Below are 27,395 nucleotides of genomic sequence, written 5' to 3' on the forward strand. Positions count from 1 at the left end.
GAATAATCCAATTCCTACCGCAACCTTATTGCAGAGCTCTATGAAGCATTAGATACTTTTTGGATCCCTGGTCCTTGTAGCTTGCCACTCGGGTCACTGAGATTTTAAATCGTCCTTGGGATTGAGGAATTATTCCGGGATGAATAAAAGCCTCGCTAAAACTTGTCAAGATTTTCTTCCATTTGAATCACACACTGCCACCAGGTGGAGTCATCAAAGAAAAGAAGAGATTTGGCATTACAATTCCAAGCAGTGTCTTGCCAACAATTGTTATGCATAGTTCAGGTCTTGTCTATCGTCTACGCTGACGTGCATGTTCCACCCACAGCGAGTGATGACGGAAGACGTGCTATTGGTTCTTGATATCATGTATATAATGTCTGATATCTTTGATTTATTTATTTCGACCTCACTTTTTAACTGGGTTTACAATAAACTGTTATTTTTCCTTCTCTGTGTTGCAGGTTTAAGGTTCCTGAGAGCACTAAGATTGATACAGTTCTCAGAAATCCTACAGTTTTTGAATATCCTAAAAACAAGGTAACGTTCTCATCACAAGCACATCCGTGCTCTCCTCATTATGATGTTGTTCCAAAGATTAATAACCATCTCTAATGGCGTCATTAGATGCTTTAGTGGATAATTGTGAGTTTTATGCAGAGATCTAAATAATAATAGCATTCAATAACTCTTGAGAGACTATCATTATGTAGACGTGTTAATTGTAACTGTCTGAACAAGGCTGTGAGACTGTTTTATTCAAATTTTACAATGACTTTTTGGGGATACTATTTTTCCAAATGTATCCTCAAAAATGAATATGATTACAAAAGTATCAGGCAGAATTATACACATGTGTGTTACAATGATGGCAGTTTAGTCTTGTCTGTTTGGTAAGGTGCGTGTTAAATTTCCTTCAAAACATACTCTATAAAATAATGCCACTAGAGTATTCATTTTGCAAAAATCAAAAACAGAAAATACTCTCTCAAACATTTTTTTTCATCTTATTATGTTTTAAATGTTCTATATTATTGTAACTTTTGTCTTTTTTTAATTAAAAAAAAAAAAAAGATTAATGGCAAATACCAGACAATCTTTCAATATATATATATTTTTTACATATTTATTATAATTGTTTTTATATGAGTAAAACTTTTGACGTGGTAATAATATCATAAATATAGCCAAATAAAATTATAAGGTATTGTAGAAATAAGATAAAGTAAGAAGAAAAACATGAATTTGTTTATGTATATGTGTATGTAGATAGGTGTGTACGTGTGTTGATGTGTTTGTGTCCTGTTTGTGTGTTGATGTGTTTGTGTCCTGTCATTTACTAATTTATGCTTGTGAATGAAGCTTTTCAAATGTGTAGCAAAACCATTTTTTAATGAATTCATCATAGTTAAATAAGTATTGATATTGGCAGATAATTTCTGAACTGGTGACCTTCTCCATTTTTAATACAGGAATGATCCAGGCAACTTTTATATGTTTCATGAGTCAATATATGTATATACAATATGAAACAAGAAATAAATAAACAAACACTTATTAAGAATTATTCAAAAAGCAGAGATGAATGTTCGATTTGGTTATTTTAATGCTACTCGTGAGTTCAAAATGTCTACATATATATATGTGTATATATATATATATATGTATATATATATATATATATATATATATATATATATAAATAATTTGTGTATACAGTGAAGAAAACAAATATTTGAACACCCTGTTATTTTACTATTTCTCCCACTTAAAAATGAAATTGCTGAAATTTGGTTCAAAATAAGATCACATACATCATCTGTTTTGCTACTTCCTGACCACGTCTCGTCTTGTGCATTTATTTCCCCAACAGCAATTCCATCAAGCTGGTGAACCTTTGTTCCATCTTCATAAGCACATGGCTCACTGCTGCGGGATTCATACATTTGGTAAGTGGACATCCTTTGCAGTCCCGTGATAAATTACATGAGAGCGCCCCCCCGCGGGCCTTGGTGAGCGCCACCCGTTCATGCCTAACCGGACGTGTCACATCATATTCACGCTTTGACCTCCACACCCCTCTCGCCTGCTTAGCATCATCATTTCAATGAGGAGAGATTAAGATAATGTGTTCACGTTTTATTAAGTGCGCGCTTTTCAGTCTATTGTGCAAATGCTGTATGACGTCATAAACAGAAATATGAATATATAATTTAGTATGTCCAATTTTTGTTTCATTTAAGCTCAGGGAAAATTAAATCCTTTATAATGCTTGTGTTCTAAAAGTTGAGTTTTCAAGGGTTGAATATTGATTGAATTTTGGGTGACATTCATATAAATGCCTAAAATGCCATTTTTCTACAACAAGAATGCTTAAAAATGACACCGACACTGATCTCTTGTGGCGACGCGTTGCCATTGCATTTTTTTCTTCCCTTGTGAATAGCGGTATCTGACAAGGGTTTGTATGACAATATGAAATGTGTATTAGTGCAAGGATTACATATCAATTATGGAAACGTATTATGGGCAATGCAAAAACTAAGGTACTGTTTCCCTGTGGTAAATTATGATGTAAGAATTTCAACTTTTACCCCCCACCTATATAGGTTATGGGGAGAGATTTGTCACAAAAACAAATATTGTCCCAATTTACTCAAGATCTGAAAACCATATCTCGATGAATGCACACACAAGATTGTATCGTATATTTGTGGCTCTGCAAAATCCATGATTCAAACATAATTTTAGTTGTTTTCTTGGTTTTAGAGACATTTTAAAATTGGCTTTGAAAGTCCTTGGAAAGTACTCGGCCATAAAAAGGTGTACAAACCTTGAACTGTGCTCCTGTATAGGTCACCAATGTGGTGCCCAATGGCCCCAGGTATCTACCTATGAAACACCTGAGTAACTCACAGACCGGTTCTGAAAATTAGCTCATCAGTGATGGGTCATTTCGACTTTTTACAAAGTTGGATTTCAAACTCGCATGGGAAATCTCGGACATGATTACTGTCTTTAATTACACGATTAATTATTTTGGCATTTGTGTTTACAATTAACGTATAATGAATATTTATTAATCACTAAGTGCCTTCATAGACAAATTTTAACCCTACTTCAGTTATTTCCAACCTGGTAATAACATAATTATAGCATAGTAATAACATGGTATTTTAAAATGGAATATCAAAGTTGTAACCCCTCACACTAATTTGTAACAAGAAGTAGTCCTCTTAGGGCCATCACACTACTTAACATGCGCACAAAAATGTGAAAAATGTATCTCTTGTGATTTATTTGGTATTTTTGGTTGCTGCTAAATGTTATTGCACTCCTTCTCATCGAACTATTTTTTATGATGCCCTATTTTGCACTGTTATTAAAACTTAGGCCAGTCTCTAAGTAAATAATTTTGCTTGTTGAATCTGACATCTTATTTTTTTCTTCATAGTCTTGTAACATGCAGTACCCCAGAATGCAATGTCTTATGTCGTTTCATACAATGTGTCACTACGTTGTTATTAAAATTTTTAATTCAATTCAAGTCAAGTTTCACTTATTTGTATGGCCCTTAATCACAAAATGTCAAAGGATTGCAAAGGTTACAATTACACCATCCCCTGATCTGAAACCAACATGGAGGTAAGGAAAAACTCAAAACCTCACCACGAGGAAAATAGGAAACCTTGAGAAGGGGCCTAATCCCACTTCCAGGATGACCAAGGTGTAAAAGATTTAGCATTGGTAACAGTACACAAAACATAAATTGCAGGTTAATACACGAAACAATAATCTAGTGGCAGAGCAAATACCTTAATATCTTTCAATGTGTCAGATCATGAAAAAAAATCATTCGTACTTCATAAAGCGTAGTGGTATCAGTAATACTCTTAAAAAATAAGTCCCAACAACTTCGCACATTAATGATAAGTAATCCAATCCTCGTTAACTGCAATAAACCAGGGATTCCAGTACTATACTATGACATAATACAAAGATGAAAAATTCAAGGCACTGTACTATTCATTAGAAATTCCCTCTTTTGTCTGCTAAAGGGCAGACTCAGCTCATGATGTTGAAAGCGTCCTCAACTTGATTGAATTATTTGTTTTCAAATGGTTGTTTATCTCTTTTCCTAGGTGGAAAACTCAGGAGATCCCTGGGAAAACTTCCAAAACTTCCAGGTGCTCTCCTATTGGGAATGTGTCTATTTACTGATGGTGACCATGTCCACTGTGGGCTACGGGGATGTCTATGCAAAAACCACCTTGGGGCGCCTCTTCATGGTGTTCTTCATCCTCGGTGGTTTGGTAAAATCCGGTTTTGATCTTACTACCCTTCCTTCCCTTTTTTATTCCCTGCCCTTAAACTTTTGACCTTAAAACCTGTTGACCTCGTTTTGCTACATAGACTGAATTTGGATATAAATGAAATGATGCTAAGCTAATCTCTGAGACTTGTGTTTTCCTTCCTTTTAGCCTCATGTGTCTCGTGTATTGTAACTAATATGTGCTCCTTTCTGCCCTTTCCTTGACTGTGAGTCTGACTTGGCGATTGTACAATATGACAAAGTTAATATTCTCAATGCGGTTTTAGGACACCCTCCCTCTTGTGTCCCTTCCCACAATTCCAACAAACACAGGGGGCAGGGAGATGAGGTTTAGGCCAGCCTGACCGTTACCGTAGCATCCGCAGCATCCCGTCTAATCCCTAGCACGCTAATGCTAGGAGGAAAGGCAAACTACTCTATAATAGATGTATACATTTTGATTTTTGATTCATAGTTTAGCTGGTCCTGGCATTCTACTTTTTAGTTTATAATATTTAAAGGTTTTTTTTTCGGGATATTTGATGCTGTAAATCTAAAATTGTTTCAGAGGATATCACAAGCTAACACGGAACTACTTTGCATATTAATCGCAATTACATATTTTTATACGCAATAGAGATAGAGAGAGCCAGAGGATGACCTCAAAATAAACAAATCTTAAAGGGACATTATGTAGTGTGTATTTGTAGAAAATTTGAAAACCATTAGTAATGAAAAAATTAAGCAAATATACATGAACTATCATAAAAAGGTGCATTTGAAAAAAAAAAAACTTATACACCAAACACATTTCTTATTATTTTACAGAGTATTAGCTTGACATAAATGTCCACCACAAGTGGTAACCCAAAAAATAAAACTGTAAAAGGCTGGGCAAAATAATCAGAATAAAAATGGTGCAGTTTGGTCATTTTGAGTCTCTATAGTTTGCATTCTTCCTTGTTCTTTGTTGCGCTCATTTTTAGTTACACAACAGCAACATCTAGTGGCCAAATAATACACACTCTCCCTTTAAACCATGCGAGTGGTGATAATTGAGTTCTTGTGCCTTGAGCACATTGCGGAGAGTTAGAGAGGGTCCACAACCAAATTGTGCTATTACTTTAATCAAATATATAAGAATACATTTTATTGAGGAACATAACAAGTAATAGTCGGTAATTTAATATGGCTCCAAATGACTATTTATTGTCTTATTTTTTCCGTTGTACATCTTAATTTGCTCTTATCGGTCCAATAACTATCCTCACCGATCATGACCGTGCAAACTTATTTTTTGTCACCCTTTGAATGACTGGAGCTAATTCTTAAGCTAGCCATCGCATCAGTAACAGTAAAACTGAACAAACTAATCTGTAGCGTTTTCACAAAACTTATTTAGCTCATTTTCTAGAACCTAAAAATGAACGAGGGCATCAGGTTGGCCTATTCAAATCAACCCACCCGATGGTCTGTGTTTGTTGGACAAAACATGGCACATAGGTTTTTTTATTTACTCTTTTTTTTAAAAAACAATGAGACAAAATGCATCGCTACCATCACAGATTCAGAGTAAAACCAGCTGTGATGAAATCATCCCAAAAACGAGCACATTTAGGAGCAAAATCCTTTTTAGTTTTCGGAGATCTGGGTTCCCGCCCGCTCTCCAGTCTCTTTTTTTAGCTTGTGCTTCTGTCTCCCTATCTTCTCCTTAGGCCATGTTTGCCAGCTACGTCCCTGAAATCATAGAGTTAATAGGAAACCGCAAGAAATACGGTGGTTCCTATAGTGCGGTTAATGGGAGAAAGTAAGTATATTCCAGACGGTTCTGCTGTTGTTCTGTGTGCGGTGGAACCCTCTCTTGCATGCCATTTTTTTCTATTTTTTCTGTTCCATGCATGTAGGCCATGTTTGCTCGCTACGTGCCAGAAATTGCTGCTCTCATCCTTAATCGGAAGAAATACGGAGGGAGTTATAACTCGACACGAGGCCGAAAGTAAGTTGGAACCTGGACAAGGTGTGGTTGTGTGACTCGAGGGCTATACCCCCCTACTGAAACCCCAAAACCCTTCCACTTAAACTATAACAGTCATGGGGGGGTGTTGTTTTAATTTTTGAAAGTACAGTAGACCCCCGGGACACAACATTAATCCATTCTGAAGTGGGGATTGAGAGTTGGTGTTAAAAGCATATCGCAACTTAATGTATTACAAACCACCAGTACCCAAATTATTACCGGTGTATATATATTAGACATTAGTCTTAAAATAGTATATGTTGAGTACTAAATAGATATACATAGAAAGGAAAAATTAAATTGAACGTACCTTTAGTACTACGTGATTTCAGCTGGTACAGTGAAATGGTGAATGGATGCAGATGGGCAAGAGATGACAAATTGAAATTAAAATTTATCTTAAATCTCCCACTTTTGAGGATTGTCTTGCCATCAGAAGACTGCTTTAATTGTCTGTCTTCTTGTTATCAATAACTTTTCTGATCGCCAATTGGTTAACACGCAATTTAGCCTGGGTAAATTCATTTGCTTTCTTTGTATTTCCGAACTAACTTGCAAACCAAACAAGAATCTGAACAGAATGTAAACAGGGAAAGGCATTGTAGGCCAGAATTTAGCCAATAGCAAGACCAAAATCTTATATGAAGTCAACTAGAGGTAAGATAAAAAATTCAACCCGACCGGACCCGAGTCGCGGGTATGTGAACCCGAATCCGACCAAACCCGACGGATTAACTTTAATTTGCTTTAATTTGCCGCCTAAAGTAAACATGAAGCTTCACTCCAGATGTGCGTACTTCAGCGCCGAACTGTGTGAATTTCGGGCCGGGTTTGGGCCCGGGCCCAAATTGTTACATTGAACCAATAGCAGACAAGCATCTTAGAGACTGTACTCACACAGTCATATGTTTAAACACCACAAAGTTTGAGTTTTGGATGTTTTTGGGCAAAATAATTTGTTGTTGTGGGGTAACTACTGTAACAAGGGTCAGAAAAAACATCTTATTCCGCATTGTAACACAAATAAATGTACAAACTTGGTATGGTAGGGTCGCCTAAACCCGGAGATCTACTGTACTAATATTAGCAACAAGTCACACTGCGTGACTGGAGACCTCGGCCATGACAACTCATGTTCATGCATCTCTCTTTGCTCTTTGCCATCTTCTTCTTTCGCATGATTTCTCTTTCTGAGGGCCACACTAAGAAGAGTACAAGGGGAAAAAATGGCGGGTTGGATGGGAAATGTCATGCTAATAAATGCTATCTTACAAAAGTAGAAACACAAATAATTTTTGGATTCATTGGATGTTAAGTCTGTACTGCAAACAATAACATTTTCCCCAATTAGCAGAAAATGTTGTTCCTTTTAACTATGATTTTTCTTATTTTAAGATATTCACCTTCAAAAATTGTCTTGACTAACACATAGTAATCATTTTGCTAATTTTAAGAAATATTTACAACCAACATGAGCAAAACATACATTTAATGAGAATTTGCTTAATTTAAGTGTAAATCTTCCTATTTTAGTTTTTTTTTTAAATTTTAAATATTGTATTATTAGAAAATTACACTTAAAACAACCACAGTTTTCTGCCAATATAGTAAGATTTCTATTTGTTTATTTTTGGGCAGTTTGGCAGCAAATTGTCACCATGACTTTAGGTTTCATTCATTTTTTTAAATAATATTAAAACCACAGTTTTGGGATTGTTTCTTTTTAATTATAACAATTTTATATTCGAATTACATTGATATATTCTCACAAATTAAAAATTGAATAGCTTAACTTTCAATACAGGGCATTGATGGTAAGGCGCCCGCTTTGAGACTGGGAGGTCGGTGGTTCGCGCCCCGGCCGAGTCATTCCTAAGACTTAAAAAGTGGTCGGCGGCGCCCTCTGTTGGCTGCGGCTGCATCGGCTCGCTACAACGGGTCAGGTGCAATCGACATTTCGTTCTGTGTACATTGTTACACAGAATGACAATACAAGGAAATTATTATTATTATTATTATTATTATTATTAAAATGTGACAATGTAGTTGGTTTGATATTAAAGGTAAAAAATACATATATTTTGCACTGCTATGTAAACGTACTGATACATTCGTCCATTTTGAAACAGCTGTAAATGTTAAAGCCAAGGTACACCATTTTTCTTTTTACTACATTTTCTTCCCGAAAAGCTTTTTTCTTTCCAGTGTGGCCCTGATACTTCTCAAGTCATTTGTGTGCTGTGCTTTTCTTTCTCTTTGGCTTCAAATGTTCTGTGTTTGGTTTGGTCTTAAGAGTTTTCATGACTACCACGAAAAAACTAAGTTATAAAAATTTTAAAGAACAAAAGTCATGAAACCCCTGTTATGTTATAACATGTAATAATAATAATGTTGAACATCTGTGGATGCATTAGCATTGGTGGTCTGCTGGAGTTTCATCAATGATCCGTTTTCTCTGATTTCATCGGTCCGCATGCTTTCATTCCTCGCACGATCTCCAAAGGGTGGCTCCTTCACACATCTGTGAAAAAGCCACTTTCCTTCCCGTTGTTTGTCATGACATCATCACCGCTTGACACCACTCTGGCCCTGATCTTCAGTCAGCTCCCACACCCTTGAATGCCGGTTCGCCTCGCTCCTTTTCGGAGACTCGATTGCTTCTGCCTTGCTTATTTGTTTATTCTAAATTACCCCTGCTTGGTTTGCAATCCTTCTTCTGTTTGTCTTTGGCTAATCATACAGTGGTGTGCCTCGTTGTCTTGGTGGCTCAAACTTCAGTGTATACGTTTACATGCAGAAAATATTCGTATCGGAAACGTTGCTGTGATTTTGCGAAGCCTCGGAAACGTACCCAGAAATCCGATTAAGATTTTACTCCGACTGAGAGGTTTCTGATTGCAATGGCTAGGTTGTTCCTTTTAGTTTTCGATTACTTGTGCATGTGAATTCGACCTTTGTGTACTGCACCGGCCGCCTTTACACCGGAGAAGGCTGTGTTGTGTTGTTTTATGTTGGTGGGGAGGAAGAAAACACTACAAAAGTTACTGTACAATTCAAACTATAAGGCGCACCTGATTATAAGCTGCACCCAGTATATTTTTAAACCAAAAAACATTCCGCACATACATAAGCCTGACTATAAGCCGCATGTGCCCACATTGAAAAAAGAGATGTTTACAAGAAATGCAGCACATAGAAAAAGTTTTAATAATATAATTATAATGATATATGAGGCCTTAACCCGTTATCGTTCCAACAGTGGGCCGCCGGTCTTTTGATAAACAAATACCTACCTAATGCATTTTGGTCCATTACAGCGGCAACTACCACTGACAACAAAACACACATCTGCTTTGCAATTTGACACTATTCTCCGCAGTTAGGTTGCCCTGGCACTGTTGTCTGGAAATTTTTATGCCATTATTAATTTATTCATTATCTGCACCGCTTATCCTCAGTAGGGTCGCGGGGGTGCTCGAGCCCATCCCAGCTATCTTCGGGCAGTGGGCAGGGGACACCCTGAGCCGGTTGCCAGCCAGTCGCAGGGCACACAGAGACGGGCCACTCACTCACTCATTCACACCTAGGGACAATTTCGACCAACCTGACATGCATGGGGAGAACATGCAAACTCCACACAGGAAAGTTCGATCTCATGACCTCAGAACTGTGCTGCACACGCGCTAACCACTGCGCCGCTGTGCTGCCTTGGGCTATTATATTAGCCCATTTTCGCATTTTCTTTCAGATCAGTAATAAAAAGGTGCTTGTCTTTGTAAATGCTATCCTGAATGGTCATCGGATCCGGAAGAACATGATGTAAACAACTCTGAGGTTTGCGGTGGGCATACAATGTAAGAAATGCTAGAGAATTAGTTTTTTTAATCTGCAGCTTAAAATCAAGTGTGACCTGGACAAGAAAGACAAGAGTTCTTAAATTCTAGCGGTCTGGTGTGCCTTGTAGTCCGAAATGTTCCGTATATAGTGTACATATTTGCAACTTTGGTCTGCTGAGGAAACAAGAACTGTACTTTGTTGAATTTGTTGAGTGATATGAATGAAATCTGTCTTCAATTAATGTCAAAATTGAAATGCAGAAACAACATCGCTTTATCTTCACCCTCGTAATGGGAATACTCGCAAACTCCAAACAGAGGTAGTCATTGGTTTGTCACTAGGAATGTAAAACGATTCATTCGGATTGCTCCAAAAATCCGACTTCTGATCACAGTCTGACTATTCCCTGCATGCAAATGTAGTCATTGATATTCAGCAAGCAGATTTATTACTATTTCTTTTCCTCCATCATTTGTCCTCGACTTCTCTTTTCCAATCTCAGTTCGACAGAATAGAAGGAGGCCAGAAAAAAGAAAAAAAAAGTCTTTGTTGGTCGGCGTTAGCTTGTCAACGGCACAAGATTGATGAAATGTTATGCCTGGCGAAGGACTCGAGCCCCGACTCGCAAATGGGTGCTGAGAGAAGCCCTTGTCAAAATCCAGGATACGTTCTCCCACGCGTTTTATTTCCTCCTCCCGCTTTCATCCCGGAGAGAACATGTGTTTCACATAAAGTCACAAATGCAAAACAGGGATATAGGGAGAGTTGATTTTCCTGCCACGAGGTGGCATCATTTTTACATTAATGACATTCTAGTTTCATCTCAGTAAACGTGATATACAGTACATGAACCTAACATGAGAGTCATTTACACAGGTTGGTATGCTATTATTTCTGCCATTAGCTAGCATCATCATTTCATGAATTACATTTCTATACAAACTGAGCTTGCGATAGATGCTGAATTGTATTTGAAAAAGTTGCTTTGTGTCATCTGACACTCATAAGCACATTATATTCCATTCCTCATTACATTTGAGTGATGGTGCTCCGATACTGCGTGTTGAAAAAATAATAGCATGCATGTTGTCGAGTGGCTCTATGGCTTTAAATCCAGCTAACAGCCTTCCTGTGCGGAGTTTGCAATTTCTCCCCGTGCTTGCGTGGGTTTCCTTCCACATTCCAAAAACATGCATTTCAGGTTAATTGGCTGGTCTAAATTGTCCCTAGGATGGTAATGAGCGAGAGAGTTGTTTGTCTCTGTGGCTGGCAACCAGTTCAGGTTGTCTCCTGCCCAAAGATAGCTGGGATGGGCTCCAGCTGCCCCACGACCCTACTGAGGAGAAAACTGATAGATGGATGTTTATAATGCTGAATAAATGCAGTATTAAGGATCTTCTTCATGTATATGATTCTTACTAGATTTGCATGTTTTATAATCTTTCACCTGATAATAGTCTAATTTGAAACGCTATGATATGATAAACTTTATCATTGCTCTGTTGTTTTTTAATTTCCTTATTACAAAACAACTAACAGAAGGTAACTGTAACACAAGCACGAGAGGGCAGTTGATATAGTGTTGTTGCTTGTACCGATATCACTATCAATACCATATTCCCACACATCCATAGTTTGAATTTGTATTGATTCTTAAATTCTCCCGAATCACAGAAGTAAAAAAAAAAAATTGTATCAGGGCCTCATTGAGAAAAAATGAACACTAAAAGGAAGACTTTTGGAGCTGGAATTTACTCCACACTAAAATGATTGAATTAAGCAAACATAATTAATTCGATGAAATCATTTTCAAAAACTTGCGCGCGGTAGATTGGGGTTTTCTTTTAATGGTAAAAAAATCAATAGTTAAGGGGTTGCCTATTTATTTATGTCTCTATTTTATTGATATGTCCTAAATTGCCTGAATACCAATAAAATAAACCCAGCCCTCCACTTATCTGCTCCTCCACATTGAAAACCAAAACAAGCAATGCACTATTTAATGCTTTTTTTTCATGGTTTTATTTTTTAATTTTATTACGGTAATCAGTGTATTCTATTTTGTCATTATGTTATTTAATGATTCTCATCTCATCTCATCAGCTACTATTTTACCATTTTAATATTCTATTATCATTCTTTTATTTTAGTTTAATTTGTTTTTTGATTCATCGTAATTATTTCTATTTACCGTAACTATTTAACTACCGGTATTTCCCTTTTTTTACATTTTCTTTTATCATAAAATTTTGTTATTATTGTGCTACATAACTGTTTTTGTGTCTTTTTATTTTATTGTTTCATTTTATTGTTGTGTTTTATCTTATTGTATTTTTTTTAATGTAATTATTTGATCAATTGATTTTTTTTGTTTGGTTATAGTAGATTATTTTATAGTGTTGTATAATTATTTGCATTTATTTACTTTATATTATTTTACATTGTGGGCCACATTCATGTTTATTTTTTTTGAATACCGCAGAACTCAAACTGGTAAGTGGGCAACAATTGGCCCCCAAACCTGCCACACTACTGCCTTGGAAAATTAATGTCACTCAAAATTGTATACAGTCCATACAAATATATATATATATATATATATATATATATATATATATATATATATATAATCATGCAAATATGGTCAATTACAGAGATTGATTCAAGTATTACATTGAGTATCGGGTTTTTCTGTCTGTTGCTGATGTTTGAGCTTGTTTGTTTTTCATTTCCAAATCATTCCAGACTACATCCCAGGATGTTGTCCCAATTGCATGTTCTGTGTGCATGGTCTATATGCCTACCTGTTTTTAATGTGATTCTTTAAAATATGTATTTAAATTTTGATCTTGAAAGAATTGAATGCATTGTATACAATGGGGGTTTATTCATAAGATCTAAAGACAGAGGTTCCTTTGCTGGTGCGTTTTTTTTTTCCAGTCCTATGAAATTTTGCAGGTTTTATAAGGGGTCTTTTTAATGTTGCGAAACAATCATTTGTTCACTTTTTTTTTCAAAATTATGTCAGACTATTGCCGCTTTTACTGCAGTTCAGAGACAACTTAAAAGTTGTCCTTATTCATTGAAAAACTGTAATCATTTTAAACTGCTCAACTTCACAAATTAATAACACTTACCTGTTATAAACCTATACCTGTTAAAAATGTATACAAATATTGGATCATCATTCTTCATATGAAAGTGCAAACATGTCTTCAATTAACCATAATGTTTTTGTTTTTTAGGATGTAATTGGTAAAAATACACTAATTAAGTAGAAATACATTTCTTTTACGTTTTATAAATCGATATTGAGGTATTTTTCAGCCACTAGATGGTATTATTATTTCATGTTTAACGAACCCGAAAAAAACTTTTCTCAGTCATTTAACTTTGTTATTATAAGTAAATGTTTGACTTTGCCAATTAATTATTCTCTGTATACATATTCTAAATGCACAAAAACTAGGTTTTCAAGTTTTTGTTATTCTATTACTCCGTATAAAAGTTTGAAAATGTGCGAAATGTACTTAACATGAATGCTTCTTTTGAAATGCAATCAATACCAATAACCCGTGATGCGTAAAATATATCAAATAGTCATATCAAGTCATTTTTATTTGTATAGCCCTTAATCACAAAGAGTCTTAAAGGGCTTCACAGGTTATTACACAGACTATGTTTTCAGACTATTATTACACCATCCCTGATCTGGAACTAACATGAGGGCAAGGAAAAACTCAAAAACCTCAACATGAGGAAAATGAAGAAACCTTGAGAAGGGGTTGCCAGAGAGCAAAGGATGTTGCAATCACAAATAATACAGAGAAATAGTATCCTGCATTTCTTTTTTACCATTTTCATACAAAAAAACCTAACCCTAACCCTACTATTATATACTTACACATTGAAACCATAGCTCCAACCATTTGTTGTAAATGTTTATTTTTAACCAATACTTACTCTCTTAGGGATGGCCTAATGATGATGGTCAATCAGAATGCAGAACACAAGGCATAATACAAATCTGTGAAACATCAAAACCGTGAAATACAAGCCGCGTTCGGGGCTCTATATGGATTACTGCATTTATTTGTTGATGGCCGTTGTCATGGGACTGCAAAGGCCAAACGATGAATAGAATAAAAGTAATTATACAGTACGTAGAAAATTCCAGTATGCAATTGTCCATTCGCTTTCTTATTCACTTGAATCTCGTGCACCGATAGCATCTGCCTCCAAAGCAAGTAATGCTTGACGGCCGTCACCTTGGAGAAGGACACGGTCAATAAAAGCATGAGGGAAAACATGAGTGATTTTTCCCGTCCGTTTGCGCCAAATGCCGCAGGCTGCCCGCACATATGTCGGCTCATCAGACCGGACAGTCTTCGTCTTGGTTTAGCCGTCACAGCTGCCTCTTAGTTTCTCCCTGAGGGCATCTGGGAAGACCATCATGTCGCCATCACCGGACGCGCCCGTCAATCTAGAAACCCCTGACATCAACTCCTATTTCCCCCAAACAATTTTGCTATTAAAGTTCCGAGAGCGTAACGGTGGCTTTAAAAGACCAATCTGACAATAATATGAACGGGGAAACCGCAGTTAATTTTAGGACGGAGTAACTTTATCCTACGGGTTGCGACTGCGGAGGTTTTCAGTGCCAAACAAAGTGTTTCATTGTCCTCTTGTGGACAAACCGATCGTCATTATGAGGTATCGTTACAAGCGTACCTCCGGAATTAGCGCGTTTGCGCTTATTTGTGTCAGTAAAAAGGGGACATTTGTATCTGATTCTGACAATATTTCAGTTTTTTGCTGAAATACATCATGGCCCAAGTTATAACATCTGTGGTTCAAGCGATTGATTTTCTTATAATCAATTTATAGTTCTATAAGTGTCAGAAAAAGTTAAATTAATGTATGACACCACATTTTCAAACAAATAAAAGATGCTTTTATGTTAAAATTGATCAGTTATCAGGGTGCTTCTGGTTAGCAGTGGAGGTATTTATTTTTTTAAAGAACAAATAATATATATATATATATATATATATATATATATATATATATATATATATATATATATTCTTGGAATTCTTAATGAATGCCATTCATACTCATATTTTTATGGAAATCTGGTTATATATTTAATATAGTAATTTCAACTAATAAAGACAAGCTGGTCATTGTCAATAAATTAATAGTTATTTTTCATACTGAATGTATATTTACTCTAATCCTTTACCACATATAATGGGGACCAAAACAACAAATATGCAAACAAGTAGCCCCAAATCCCCATTTATAACCTGCACTCTGCTGACAGTACTAGTTGACCAAGGATAATTGATTGCGGTTTAACAGTTGCTGTTCATTTTCGGCAGTAAGAAAAATAAAAAATAGGGGCCGCCAGGCGTAACACAAATTTGCGCTCTCGGGACCTGTTCGACTGGTGATAATGGAACACTCCCAAAGGAGAGCATTTCAATTGTATTTTAGCCACCATTGTACACTTTATCACCCCAAACCGAAACCAATTGCTGCTGGCCCCCGATCTCTGCAATAGTTAACCAGGGATAATGGATTGCAGCCAAAACCATGCACTTCATTTGATGTGGGCCAGAATGGCACGCCATCTGACAGAAGTGCCTTCTGCCAGTTCCCGCTTGCAGCAAAATGGGATTGATGATAATGGATTGTGGCTGTACAAGAGCAGTTCATTTTGGATAGAAATACAGTAACGGCAAAAAAGAGCCATCAGTCCATGCTTGCAGCAATATGCGATTAGGGATAACATATTGCGGGCCCGTTGACTGCATTTCATTTTTTAGTAGAGAGAACGGCAAAAAATTACCATCACACCTGAGAAAAATGCAGTATGCCGGACTCTGCTCGCTGCAATCTGCGATCAGAGATAATGGATTGTAGATTTTTTTTTTTTAACCATCGATGCACTGAAACCGCAAAGTACAAAGCATAAAGTAATGATTGGATTACAGAATGGATTTGTGTTTATTTTTAACCCAGTGTGAGTTGGACCAAAAAGTCAATATACATAAAGAAAAAGGTGTTTTTATTAGCCATTAGCTTTACTTTTGCTTTGCAATCACGCAACAGAGTCAAAACAACCAAATACATCAAATATTCACTCAAAACCAATGGAAGGCTTCGCCCTTTCATCAGTGTTGCTTGGGTTTCAAATGCCACACCACAAATGCCAAACTAAAGCAATTACCGCCTGAAGTTTTGGTCTCGGAAGTCTTGTTTAGACGTCGTGTCAAAATCAGGCCTCCAACATCTCTTTGATGGTCCTTCGATGCTAAGATAAACGCCATCTTATTGACGCTTGTCGTCAACATCGGGGTATTCAAACTTGCAGGTCTGAACCGCTTGTCATGACGACGGAGGAAAACATTCCCTTAAACGACCACAGCGATATAATTCGATTTTGTGTTGGCTTTGAAAAGATGATTCTTGACTTTTTGGGGGAGGTTGCCTTTGGCCGATGATGTTTGGGAGACGTGCCAGTGTCTGCAATGATTTATATTATGCACTCAAAATGATTTCTTCCCCTTCCTTACTTTCAGGCATATCGTGGTCTGCGGTCATATTACCCTCGAAAGTGTCTCCAACTTCCTCAAAGACTTCCTACACAAGGACAGGGATGATGTCAATGTAGAAATTGTTTTTCTTCATAAGTAAGTTCACGTACGAATCCGGGACGAAAAAGGGAACTGTGTCGGATACGTACATTCAGGTGTTGATGAGTCGACCTTTTTTTGTGTAGTATTTCCCCTAATCTTGAGCTGGAAGCCTTGTTCAAACGTCATTTCACGCAAGTCGAGTTCTACCAGGGATCGGTGCTCAACCCTCACGACCTGGCTCGAGTCAAGGTACATCCCCATTCGGCGTTTTTGGTTTTTCGTTGAGGTATAAACACGTTTTGTAGTTGTGATATGAATAAACGTGTAAATTGCAGTAAGGTGCTCAGATTACACACAAATTGGAACAAAATATAACACACTAGTAATGTACAGTATAATGAAGTCCATTGTGATATACAGTGGAACCTCGGTTCTCGACCATAATCCGTTTCAGAACTCTGTTCGAAAACCAATTTGGTCGATCACCGAAAATCGTTTTTCCCATTAAAAGTAATGTAAAATCGTTTTAATCAGTTTCAACACCCTGAATGTTTACCACGAACGTAAACATGAAGCTAACCCAGGCTAATCGTACGTTCGCGTTAGCGTAATCTTCTGTAAGAAAGATCTTACGTAAGATTACGCTAACATGAACATGTAAAAATAAAAAAAGGATTATGAATAGGATTTCTTACCTTTGTGGTGGACGGTGGGGAGAGAAAAATCATCAAAAGTTTTTCAACCTCTTCCAAAACTTGCGGCAGTTGCTTGCTTATAGCGCTAACTTCCTTAGCCGCATCACTCGATTTCACAGCCTCCTTATTCTTTACTATCGTACTGATAGTAGATTTAGCCATGCTGTATTCACTAGCAAGATCGGAAATTCGTACACCTCTTTCATATTTAGCTATTATGTCTTTCTTTAAGGCAATAGTTGGACGAACAACTTTTTTTTCCCCTGTCCTGCTTGCACCGACCTTCTTCGGAGGCATAATTAGGGGCTAAAACACCCGTACGCCGCTCAGCATCGCACCCTAGCGTTCGAACTCCGATTTTTTGACCGAACAGCGAAGCAAGAATTTCTCGAAATCTTTGGTCGAACAGCGATTTGTCCGAACTGAGAGGCATTCGAAAACCGAGGTTCCACTGTATTTGGAGTTGAAATGTTTTTTGGTTCCTTAGAAAATTTTCTTTCAATATTTGCTAATGACTGCTAGATGTATAAGTTTGCAATGCCACTGACTTTATTTTGCGGATAATTGTGTCAGTACCAGAACGGAAATAGGACCCAATTGCGTTACATTTCTCACAAGTTTTTTTTAAAAGAAAGAGGAACGGTTACGCCGGCGTCCGCTAGGCTCGGGAAAGAAGTCGCTCTCGTACTCGGATTGCGATCCTAACACGGAAGTGGCTCTTCCGTAGCGAGTGATGGCCGTGTCAAGGACAGAAAAACAGGTCGATAGCCGGGATAGGGGAGCAAAAACATGGTTGGGGTCAGAAACGGGCCATAAGCCGGGACGGAAGAGCAGACGTGGTCGGGATCAAAAATGGGTCGTAACCAGTGACAAGCGGGAGCAAAAACGGGACTGGTGGGTTGCCTAGTATACACTGAGTTTCGCAGACGGACTGACAAAAGGGGACGGATAGGAGTGGGTTTAAATAGGGACAGGGAGCCAATCGGAGTCCGAGGCAGTTGGCGCCAAAGGAGCGGGCACAGGTGATTCACATCATAACAAATTGAGGAATTGGCCAAATAATTTTAGAAATTATTTGTTTTTCTTTCTCCTTGGTTACAACAATACTAAAACTAAGATGAGTGTTTTATTTCTAAATGTTTTGTGTGGGATAAAGATGTAAAAAATAAAAACATGAAATTGTATCATATTACATCATTCATTCATTTTAAATTAAATTATAGTGTTGGATATTATATTATACATATATATAGATTGTCAAGAACCGGGCGGAAGACATAAGGCAGCAGTCTGGCGTGAAATGACAGGAAGCCTGAGGCCGACGAGATCGATACCAATTGCACGAGCAGATATTGGACAAATGGGGTCGATACCGGACGGGTCGGGACAGACAGGATTGATATTAAAACTGGATATCGAAATTAAACAGGACAAACTAGACGGGAACAAAACTGGAGATCGATATTAAACAGGACAAAACAGACAGGAACAATACCGGACAGGAAACACAAGCAGGAAGCCGGACAGAGTCAAAACCCACGTCTTGCGGGTGTAGAGGTTCGTTGACGGACCGACAATTTTTTGTTTCGTGGAGGTGCCGAAATATTATGTTATGAGACTGTGAGTCTGGCTCATATTTTTTTATTTATTTATCTTTTTAATTTTTTTTCTAAATCTGAAAAATTTCACAGGGAAAAAATATTATAAACTAATTAGAAAACTATCAAAGGTTATATTTTAAACAGTCCAATGCATATTTTTCTCAAAACTTGACTATGTTATAAAAATTGCGAAACTTGAAATTATACAATTATGAAAATCCATTTCAGTAAAATCTCAGGACAGATCACATGATCACCCGTGGATTTCCAAAAACCAGGGACATATTTGGAACCGTTGATATGTGCAGGTTTTCATCACATATCTGACCCAAACAACCTATATCAAATGTTTTAATAATGTTTGTTTCCAGATTGAGTCGGCAGATGCTTGCCTCATCCTAGCAAATAAATACTGTGCTGATCCTGATGCCGAAGACGCCTCCAACATCATGAGGTAGCGCTTCATCTCGACTTAATGGTGAATTTTGTGTTTTTAAAACCAATTTTACTTTCTACAGGGTCATCTCCATCAAGAATTACCACCCGAAAATCAGAATAATAACACAGATGCTTCAATATCACAATAAGGTGAGATGCACAGGAAAAAAATTGTCACGTTGGGCGCCACTTTTTTTGGAGAGGACGTCGTTGGGTGTTGCCCCAAAACATACGCAGGCAGTAATATGACAGAGAGCGAACATAGTCTATTTCATCCATTCATTCATCCACGTTCAAAGTCCGTCTGAGAGACGGTGAGCTTTTTATACTGTGTTCAACAACATCGATGAGCGGTGACATGATGTTTTTCTCGAACTATACAGTGTTTTTCCCGCCCCAACTCTGCTTAGTCAACATGTTGGTATTTCTTGTGTCAATATTGTTTCATAACATCCAGATGTTTCTTATCAAGCTGACTTACAGTTAATCCACAACAATCAGAGGTGTAAATGACTTGTTCTTATTTTTAGTTATTAAGGCCCCAGTCTGTGTTTTAGCAAACCAAAGTAGTGCACAAATGCTTAATTAGTTCAAATAAAACATTATTGACTAAAATAATAAACAAAAATGCTCGGACAATCTCATGGACATTAGTTTTTTTTTTTTTAAGTAATGAACTTAGACCATTTTAACTATAGTATTACACAACTTAAGATGCCCTTAGAAGAGGTTAACATTTGTGGCAGCCATCGTACTACTACGGAGGCACGGCTGACCATTTGGCGAAGGTAGCCTGTTTTGGCAGTTGTTTAGCAGTTATTGGCCACTTACCTTATGCATCTGAGCTCTGCACGTGATAGTGCCTGTGATTCAGACATCTTCAACTTTCCCCACGTTTTCCTTCTCTACCTACTCACGTTAGCCACTTAGCTGCATTCTATTGCCAAAATTCCATTGGTTTGGAGATCAAATTGACTAACATTCAACAAGTTCTTTGGCAGGTATCCGTACCTCACTTCTCTGCACAGAAATCAAGTTAGTAAACTCCTTCGTTTGCATGTAATCAAAGGCCCATCTACTGAACATTCCGAGCTGGAACTGGAAGGAGGGCGACGACGCCATCTGCCTAGCCGAGCTAAAAGCGGGATTCATCGCCCAAAGCTGCTTGGCCCAAGGTCTCTCTACCATGCTGGCCAACCTCTTCTCCATGAGGTCCTTCATCGAGGTAAACCTCCAATATATCCCGTCTCAATTCACATCAATGAGTTCATTCTGGAGGAGATCGGAGGGGAAATCCCCACCATGGTGACATCCCATTTGTCATGTTTCATCTGGACTCTGTTTCTATCAAAAGATGATTCTCATGACGTTACGATGATGGATTAATACATAACGTCGCACATGTGCGCACCACATTGGCAACTTGTTTATTTCCAGATCGAGGAGGACACCTGGCAGAAATATTATCTGGAGGGCGTGGCTAATGAGATGTACACAGAGTATTTGTCCAGTGCCTTTGTGGGCCTCTCCTTCCCAACAGTGTGCGAGTAAGTATTTTACCCTTTTGGGTTACTAAGCCAGCCCACTGCCCACGGTAGGTTTTATGTCCAGCAAAGGCAAAAACTCACTTATAAAACAAGAAGAACCATCTAACGTTCTCCCCATTTCTTCCCCCCCGACAGACTATGTTACGTGAAGTTGAAGCTGTTGCTCATTGCCATCGAGTACAAGTCCGAGCAAAGAGAGAGCAGGTTTGTACGGGAGAAACTACAACTGATACTGCGATAATGAGTTTGAATGAAACAGACTACATTCTTCTGCAGTTGTATGGAACCACAAGAATTACATAATCCATCTTTTCTGAAGAATTAGATTGTAGCGGACCAACAAATTCCACACACAGAAATTTTACAGAATCAAATTCACGCACTCACACCTCATTTATCTCCTCTTGTTTCCCTGTCATTTTATTCCTAATCAATATTATTTTTTAGTTCCGATAACGAAAATTATTGCTGTAATGTCAGTTGCTTTTGTCTGTATGAGGGGCCACACTAAAAATAAATTCTTACATCTACGATATTAAAATGATGATTTTAGAACTACCCTGTTAAATTGAAAGTATCAATCTAATGTCTTATATTTATTTTATCTGACCCAAAAAAAAATATATATGTATATATTTATATATATATACACGGATAAAATATTATAGATATACTGCGACCGACTATCAAACAGTTTAGGGTGTCCCCTGCCCAAAGATTGCAGGGATGGACTCCAGCACCCCCGCAACCCTACTGAGGATAAGCGGTGCAGATAATGGATGGATGGATGGATCATTATTCATTTATTTCGTTTTTAAGACATTTTAGTTTACATTTGGGCCTTAATCATCATGGTTTTAGTGCACAAAAGGATTATTTTTAGTAACTATTTAAAAAAAACAATCAAAAAGAAGTTATTTTCACTACGGAAGGAAAAAGAAAAAATAATAATGCATTTACAGATGACTTCACTCATATTGTAGTCATAAATTGTAAGTATTTATCTTTGCTTATTGCATGCTTTCACTTATCCTATTGTATCGTATTTGATTCATAAAAATCCAAGCTAAATTTAAAAAAATGTTTGTCATCACTGTTGAGTGATAAAAACCGTATTTTCAAAATAATTGTTCTTTAAAGACGATAAAATAACTTTATTTGTCCCAAATAAATGCATTTATCATTCACTCATTTAGAATAATGTTAAACGTTTCAATCGCTCTTTAAGAGAGACAATTTGGATAATGGACACAGAAAAATAAACAAAACATTATTTTTACATGACAGTGACGGTATTTTACCTTGTTTTTATTAACTTTTGGGTTTTTTTCTTTACATTTTGGTGTTGCCCTTTTACTCTCAATTCCTATTCTCTCCCCCTTATTCAGTCTTTATGTTTTGTTTGTGTCTTTTTTGTGTTGAAAACACCAGAAGCCTAATCTTTACCACATACGTTTATGACATTTTTAGAAATTTCTGGACGGTTTATATGAATTTGCTGTACAGGTGTTGACAGAACGTGTCAGATTTTGAAAATTTGACTCAAAAATGGGGGAAAAAGTGCCAGAAACGTTGGCATAAGTCGGTTGTGTTCTCTTGTTTGATTTGCGATTTTGTTCTTGTTGTTTGCAGAAGCCGAAAGCGGTATGCCCTGTTCCCTATCTTACTTCCAAAGTTCCGCCACTACTTTAACGCTTCTGACTTTGGGATTTTGAACCCCCCCACGGATTATTCCCCAAATGCTATCTCACACAGGCCACTTTTTTTTCTTTTTCTTTTGTTTTTCTGTTCACTCCTAACTCTTTTTCTTTGGTATTTTTGATGGTGTCCATTTGTGCTCAATGCACTAACTTCTTTGCAGGCAGAGATAGAGAGGAAACTAGATGATTTGGAGATGTTTGTTTTCTTGTCTTTGCTGTTGTCGCTGTACCAAGGCCCAACGCTCGCTCGCCCGCTCGCTCGCTTTCTCACCCACGCCACATCTACCTCTTATTTGATTTGGTCTTCGACCAGTCCCCCTTCGCCGAGTCAATTTTTTTCACTTTCAGTTCTCTTTTTTTCAGTTATGGCTTAACTTTGAGTTTTGGGATTTCCTGGAAATGTTTGCACCCCAAAAATTCTGATGCTAATCTCTTTTTTTTTTCTACATCGTGGAGACCGAGAGATAATATGATGCATTCAGTGCTATTGACATCGAACCTTCACTTTCCATACCTGGGCTTTCAGTCAATGATAGCACTTTTTTGTTCTTTGTGGACTTTATTATCTTAAACGAAATTTATATTATCATGAAATGCCTTTCTTTGATATTTTCCACAATACCGTATTCCCTCGTCATTTGGCAGTTCGATGTATGTATCCTCAGTGCATTGCATTTATGTATAAATACGCGCTTCACGTCAGTTTACAAGTGCCATCACAGGCAGAATAATAGGGGAACTGGCTGGGTGCTAATTGCAGCAGTCTAAATGAATTGCTTATATGTTTAGTAAAAAAATCAATTACCCCTTACTGTTTGTGAGGCGATCCGATCAGGTGGTGTGGGGGGAGGAGCAGAGCACAAACTATTACATTAAGCAAACTAATATAATTTCCATCCTTGCTTTTTGACAAGACAATCTTATCAATGTAACTTACCAAGAGCAACGATTTACCGTGTGTGGTTGCTCCTTTCTCCAAAAGTATCTCCTATCTGTTCACCAGTTGTGCTCGTGCATGGCATAGATTTACAATGAATGTCGATGGATAAAACTGTGGCATTTTTACCGTGTGGGCAGAAAATTAAATTAAATGTCCCAGAGAGAACAACCGATACACATTAGCGATTTAACCGGATTTTTGCATTCCTGTGTGTTCTATAAGTCCCACAGTGCAATGCGGCATAAAAATATCCAGGATGAGGGTAACTGTGAATGACTAAACAGTGCTAATTGTGTATATAGTTACCCTAATGGAATTAACCACTAAAATCAAGGGATTACTGTATTTTTACAAACCTTATATATTTTTAAGGGTGATATTCCAGTTACCTGTTGTAAGCTGCTCCAGCGGGATAAAGCTGAGTGAGTTTTTTGCTGTCAATTCTGGTCAGGTCACTGAATGATACTGTGATTCTTTATGGTTCCATCGGTTGATAATTTCTGGTTTACAATTGCAAATTTTAACTCGCTTCTTATGCCTCTTAAGTTGGGTACTTGACGGTGCTTATTCCATTCCAACCATCTAGCCAGTCTTTTTAGAAGCTCCTAGTAAATCCACCTTGCTCGCTTTTTTTGTTGTCACTTCTTTGAAATAACACCAACGTTTGTGTCCTTTTGCTCATTGAAAAAAAACGTTCTTTAACTGAACAAAAGAAGATTTGAAAATAGTCATGTGCATCGGGCAAATTGACTTAATACTTTTTTGTTTCTTTGACAAATTATTATAATTCTTGGTTTTAATAATGCAACTTTTTCCAATGCAAGTGCTTTAATCCAGTGTCCCTTTAAGACAAGTTAATTAAACTTACTAAAATGGATGGATGGATGGATTAAAAAAATGAACAAGGACATTTTATATGAAATAGCTATGGTTACAATGTACAGTGGAACCTCGGTTCTCGACCATAATCCGTTCCAGAACCCTGTTCGAAAACTGGTTTGTTCAATCCCCGAAAATCGTTTTTCCCATTCAAAGTAATGTAAAATCGTTTTAATCCGTTCCAACACCCTGAATGTTTACAATGAACGTAAACATGAAGCTAACCCAGGCTAATCGTACGTTCGCTATCTTCCGTACAAAAGATAACGCTAACATGAACGTGTACAACTAAAAAAATCAGGTCGTTTACACGTCATTTAGCACCCGGGTTTCCACAAAAAGTGGTGAGCGGTTAAAGAATAAAGAAAATAATTATGAATAGGATTTCTTACCTTTGTGGTGGTCTGCAGAAGCCATGCTCTATTCCCTCGAAAGAAGGGAAACTCGCACACTTTCTTCATATTTTGCTATTATTTATTTCTTAAATGCAATAGTTGTACGCACTACCCCTCTTTTTTCATCTGTAGCAACTTAGCTGCTTGCACCGACCTTCTTCGGTGGCATAATTAGGGGCTAAAACACTCCGTTCACCGATATTTAAAGCGAAAGCGAAAAGAAGTGCACGTCATAACAGTTCTTCACGAGGGGTGGGGGCAATCTACACCCGTACGCCGCTCAGCGTCGCACCCTAGCGTACCGGCGTTCGAACTCCGATTTTTTTGAACGAAAAGCGGAGCAAGAATTTCTCGAAATTTTTGGTCGAGAACCGATTTGTTCGAACTGAGAGGCGTTCGAAAACCGAGGTTCTACTGTATTATTGAATATAACACATCTAATTGTGTGCGTAGGGTTTTGTTAAGAAAATATGTGATAAGTACAGTTGTAAGTCATTAATAATTTTCACCCGCAGATGCCATTATTTAAAAATGGCTGCACAGTGCCGGTTTTATAAAATGTTTATTTTAATTTTTTTCAGCTTAAAGTTTGAATTTTACCCCCTGCCCCCTCCATACGCATTTCACTTTTGCATTTAATCACCTTCACATGTTGTCAGTGCTTCACATGTTGCGCATGTATGTGATAAACGGGAGCAGACAAAATGGGGAAGGGGTCAAGTGCGTGCAATTATGCGTGTGCATTGTCCTGTCCCTCACATACCGTCCGTGTGTGCGTCCTCGGAGTAGATGTCCTCAAGTGAGGTCACTTCCTGTCAGTTTGGTGTTTGAGAAACAATCCAACTGCACAGAAGTTACTGCAACCGTCTGCATCTACGTACCTGTCCCGCAGTGGCCCCGTCCCTCTCCCTCATGTCGTTTTTGGTATCTCTCGCATGCCGATCCGAATATGACGCCTTCACATGAGCTGCCTGCCTTGTCGCTTACTATTTGAGCTTTTTCCATTCGCCAACTGCAAAAATCTCTCACGGGGGCAGCAGCGTTTTGTGGACGTGTTTCTTTCTAAGTTTTGACTAACGAGCATGCTGAAATCGTGACGGGGGCGATTTAATCTGAGTTACTTCTGACACGATCGCAGATTGCCCGATTGGAAATCTTACCTGCATGCCAATTTCACCAGATATGGATTCAATTGCTCCCTTGATATTCGTGATAGGATGATTAGAGTGTGTGAGAGCCCGGAGGAAATATCGGACATAAAAAAAGTCAAATATTGATTGGGACGTCGGGTGTTTCATCTGGGCTCACGTTGTGGAGGAGTGTGACCTTCAAGGTCTGTAAATGGCTTGTGTTTTTTTAAGAATTTGGTTTCGCACTCACGTCATTGATGACTGTCGCTCACAGGTAACCATTAATGTGTGCGTGCGTGATGTTTCTTCTTCTTGTCTTTAGTCTAATTAAGGGGGAATGCTACAGCCATTTGCAACAACAGGCCGCACTCACATCCTTTTGCAGTTTTCAACTTAAACTTTGAAAAAATAAAAAATAATACCAAATATTGTGTTAATAAATCAGCTAATAAGAGGAGGTTCATTCCAGACTCAAATAAAAGCACCATATCTTATCCACTTACTCATCCCTCTTCTTTTCCTCACTCTGTTTCTTCTTTTTCTGCTTCTTCTACGACTATATCCTCATCTCCCTTCTACTCCTCATTTTACTAATCCATTTATTTTTCTTTTACTCTCTCCTCTCATTCCTCTTTCTCACTCTACACCTTCTTCTACTGCTTCGTTTTCTACCTATCTGGATTTCCCTTATGCTTCTTGATCTATTTCTTCACCTTGTCACTGTATTCCATTATACCCTTTTCTTATACTGATTATCGTTCTTTATCATTGTCCGTCTTTTCATTCTTCCTTTTCCCCCTGTCCTTCTCCCTGTACTCACTTCTTCTTTGTATTCTTCCTCTCTTCCTCATCCTTCTGAATCCTCTTTTGTTCTTTTAGTTTCGTTCACTCTCTTCCTTCTACTTCTTCTTCCACTCCTTCCTCTTTCTCTTTAATATTCTTATTGTTCTTATTAATTTTATCCTTCTTATGGTTCTAGTTCCTTTACTCTTCCTCCTTATACACCTGCTTTGCCTCCACTTGCCTCCTCTTTCTGAGAATTCGGTATTATTCTGTTTTAAGGATATAACATGGGCAATCCATTACTTAAACACCTTTCATTTGTGATTTGCACTTTATTAATTACATGCACACTGAAGTGCCAATAAGAAGGAAGAATTGAAGTATTTTTGGACTATTTATATTTATCCTTTGTTATTTGTGCAATTTTTTTGACAGTACTTTCAATCAAATTGATTTGTTTGCAATAATCAAATAAGA

General features: G+C 37.6%; 1 protein-coding gene across 11 annotated transcripts in view; it reads left to right on the top strand.

Annotated features, from left to right (window-relative positions):
* Positions 1 to 27,395, top strand: part of LOC148354263 (calcium-activated potassium channel subunit alpha-1a) — a 268,595-nt gene that overhangs the window by 161,274 nt on the left and 79,926 nt on the right. For 6 of the 11 annotated variants that reach the window (XM_088351068.1, XM_088351070.1, XM_088351063.1 and 3 more), the window contains exons 6-17: positions 465 to 540; positions 1,874 to 1,949; positions 4,143 to 4,313; positions 6,028 to 6,119; positions 16,754 to 16,864; positions 16,954 to 17,059; positions 19,478 to 19,560; positions 19,625 to 19,694; positions 20,614 to 20,769; positions 20,982 to 21,091; positions 21,227 to 21,295; positions 22,724 to 22,735. In XM_088351068.1, coding sequence (XP_088207194.1) covers positions 465 to 540; positions 1,874 to 1,949; positions 4,143 to 4,313; positions 6,028 to 6,119; positions 16,754 to 16,864; positions 16,954 to 17,059; positions 19,478 to 19,560; positions 19,625 to 19,694; positions 20,614 to 20,769; positions 20,982 to 21,091; positions 21,227 to 21,295; positions 22,724 to 22,735 — 1,132 coding nt within the window. Of the gene's footprint in view, positions 1 to 464; positions 541 to 1,873; positions 1,950 to 4,142; positions 4,314 to 6,027; positions 6,120 to 6,216; positions 6,309 to 16,753; positions 16,865 to 16,953; positions 17,060 to 19,477; positions 19,561 to 19,624; positions 19,695 to 20,613; positions 20,770 to 20,981; positions 21,092 to 21,226; positions 21,296 to 22,723; positions 22,736 to 27,395 lie in introns of all 11 variants that reach the window. The other 5 variants (XM_088351069.1, XM_088351064.1, XM_088351071.1 and 2 more) reach the window with 2 other exon arrangements.

This window comes from Urocampus carinirostris, chromosome 13 (assembly GCF_059441175.1).
Source record: "Urocampus carinirostris isolate Australia breed hairy pipefish chromosome 13, RoL_Ucar_1.0, whole genome shotgun sequence".
NCBI lineage: Eukaryota > Metazoa > Chordata > Actinopteri > Syngnathiformes > Syngnathidae > Urocampus > Urocampus carinirostris.